A 3004-nucleotide genomic window follows, 5' to 3' on the forward strand; every position below is an offset into this window, starting at 1 on the left:
TGAAGACAACATGAGGGCAACATGAGGGCAACATGAGGACAACATGAGGACAACATGAGGACAACATGAGGACAACATTTCACCAGATTTATTTAGGAGTTATTTTCCCGATCTTCAGGTAATTTGATTGACAGGTGGATGGAGACTCAGCTCCTGTCTGGATGTCTAAATCACATAAGGCTCAAAATGGCCGAAACGACGACTCACGGGCGTAGTAGGCGTAGGCGTCTTTCCCACAGTCGCTCAGGGACCGGAAGCTGGACAAACCGTAGTCCGTGATCTTCAGGACGAAGCGGTTGTCCACGACACAGTTGGACGACTTGAGTTTGCCGTGGGACACAATGACGCTGTTGTGGAGGAACACCATGCCCTGCAGGGAGAGAACCGCATATACACATATTAGTTGTATTTTATCCCATTATTATGTCATGTATATTGTATGTATGTACAGTCAACTTTTCAAGAAAATGCCCCATTTGTCCCAGTTATGTTCTCCAAAGGGTGACCCGGCAACCAGATATTAAGTTAAGGGTGCCAACAATTTTGTCCGAGTTATTTTTTGAGTTTTGTGTAAAATTTGCCTTTTTTCTTCTGATTTTTTGTGCTGTTTCAATAACCTTAAATGTAATAAACGTGTTTAAACCAAAACATTTCCCATTGCAACACTTTTTGGAGAGAAATGGTGCATTTTCTGAAAAGTTCCAGGAGGGCCAATGATTTCGTCCATGACTGTTTATTGTATATATGTGTATTGTATGTATGTGTATTTTATGTTTGTATATTGTATTCTAGTATTTGATTTATATTTATGTTCTGTGCTGTGTGACTGATTTTGGTGCTGAAACACTGACATTTCCCATTTCATTATCTATCTCTCTATCTATTTATCTGTCTGTCTGTGCTTCTGTCTGTCTGCCTGTGTGTCTGTCTGTCTCTCTGTCTGTCTGTCTGTCCGTCTGTCTGTCTCTCTGTCTGTCTGTCTGTCTGTCTGTCTGTCTGTCCGTCTGTCTGTCTGTCCGTCTGCCTGTGTGTCTGTGGTGAAGGGGGGAAGGGAAGCTCAGTTAAAGAAATGTACCTTGACGATGTCGTTGATGAGAGAATATTTGAACATCCAGTCCAGAGTAATGCTGTCGTTCTCCAAGATGTCCTGAAGTCAGAAAAGACAGACTGTTAGACAGAGAGACAGACGGACAGACAGAGAGAGACAGACGGAGAGAGACGGACAGACAGACAGACAGACAGAGAAAGACAGAGAGAGACAGAGAGAGAGACAGACAGAGACAGACAGACAGACAGACAGACAGACAGATAGACAGAGACAGTCAGACAGAGAGACAGACAGACAGACAGATAGACAGACAGAGAGAGACAGACAGACAGACAGACAGACAGACAGACAGACAGACAGGCAGACAGACAGAGAGAGACAGTCAGACAGACAGACAGACAGACAGGCAGACAGACAGAGAGAGACAGTCAGACAGACAGAGACAGACAGGCAGACAGACAGAGAGAGACAGACAGACAGACAGAGACAGACAGACAGACAGACAGACAGGTGTACCTGCAGACTTCCTCTGGGACAGTACTCGGTGATGATGCAGGTGTTGGGGGGGTCGATGCACGCTCCAATGAACCTGGTCAGATGTTCGTTCTGAACGTCTCGCATCTACAAAGTTACAAACCATGTAAATATTAATATAGATACAAATACTATATACATAGATACGTAGAGACATAGATGTCTTCCTTTCTCTCTGATCCGGAGAACATGAGACACTCACGTGTTTCAGTTCAAACAGGACCTTCCTGTTCAGCTCGATGCGCTTCCTGTTGGTGTATTTGATGGCGACAATGTTTCCCTGCAAGAACACACAGAGGACGAGAGAGAGAGAGAGACAGAATGTGGGTGGACGGGTAAAAGGGTTAGGGCTAGGGTTAACTAGCCCTAACCCTAACCCTAGCCCTAGCCCTAACCCTAGCCCTAACCCTAGCCCTAACCCTAGCCCTAACCCTAGCCCTAACCCTAGCCTTAGCCCTAGCCCTAGCCCTAGCCCTAACCCTAGCCCTAACCCTAGCCCTAACCCTAGCCCTAGCCCTACACCTAGCCCTAACCCTAGCCCTAACCCTAACCCTAGCCCTAACCCTAGCCCTACACCTAACCCTAGCCCTAACCCTAGCCCTAGCCCTAACCCTAGCCTTAGCCCTAACCCTAGCCCTAACCCTAGCCCTAGCCCTACACCTAGCCCTAACCCTAGCCCTAGCCCTAACCCTAACCCTAACCCTAGCCCTAACCCCAGCCCGGATGATGGCAGGATGTAGTCACACTGAGCGGAGAGGAGACACAGGAAGTACTACCACGTACCTTGTAGTATCCGGTCTTTGCAAACACCTGCATGTTCCCATCGCCAGTCATCAGGGAGCCGTAGTTTGAACCTCTCTGGAGACAGACACAGGGTCAGAGTGTGTGTGTGTGTGTGTGTGTGCAGCTATGTATTTGTGTGTGTGCGCATGCATGTGTTTGTTTGTGTGAGAGAAAAGAGAGAGAGGAAGTGTGAGCATGTGTGTGTGCGTTGTGTGTATGTGTGACTGCTTGTGTGAGTGTATCTGTGTGTGTGTGTGTGTGTGTGAATCCGTGCGTGTGTGTGTGCATGCATGCGTGCATTCATGTGTGTTGTGTGTGTGTGTGTGTCTGTATGTGTGTGTGTGAGAGAGAGAGAGAGAGAGAGAGTGCGTGCGTGCATTTGTGTTGTGTGTTGTGTGTGTGTGCAAGACTGTGTGTGTGTCTGCGTGCGTGCATACGTGAGTGTGTGTGCACGTGTGTGCGTGTGTCAGAATGTGTTTATGTGTGTGTGTGTGGGCCAGGTTTAGCTACATTTGTGGGGACCAAAAATACAGTATACTTATGGGGACCTGACAGCTTTGTGGACAAAATGCTGGTCCCCTTAACGTTAAAGGGCTTTTTGAGGAATAAGACTTGGTTTTAGGAGTAGGGTTAGAGTTA

General features: G+C 47.3%; 1 protein-coding gene across 1 annotated transcript in view; it reads right to left on the reverse strand.

The window, feature by feature from the left end:
• Positions 1–3004, reverse strand: part of LOC117945904 (atrial natriuretic peptide receptor 2-like) — a 24231-nt gene that overhangs the window by 8837 nt on the left and 12390 nt on the right. The window contains exons 5-9 of the mRNA XM_034873637.1: positions 2366–2450; positions 1785–1862; positions 1565–1669; positions 1076–1147; positions 208–370 (exon numbers count right to left, since the gene is read on the reverse strand). Of these exons, the coding sequence (XP_034729528.1) occupies positions 208–370; positions 1076–1147; positions 1565–1669; positions 1785–1862; positions 2366–2450 (503 nt within the window). The remainder of the gene's footprint in view (positions 1–207; positions 371–1075; positions 1148–1564; positions 1670–1784; positions 1863–2365; positions 2451–3004) is intronic.

This window comes from Etheostoma cragini, chromosome 6 (assembly GCF_013103735.1).
Source record: "Etheostoma cragini isolate CJK2018 chromosome 6, CSU_Ecrag_1.0, whole genome shotgun sequence".
NCBI classification, from domain to species: Eukaryota; Metazoa; Chordata; class Actinopteri; order Perciformes; family Percidae; genus Etheostoma; species Etheostoma cragini.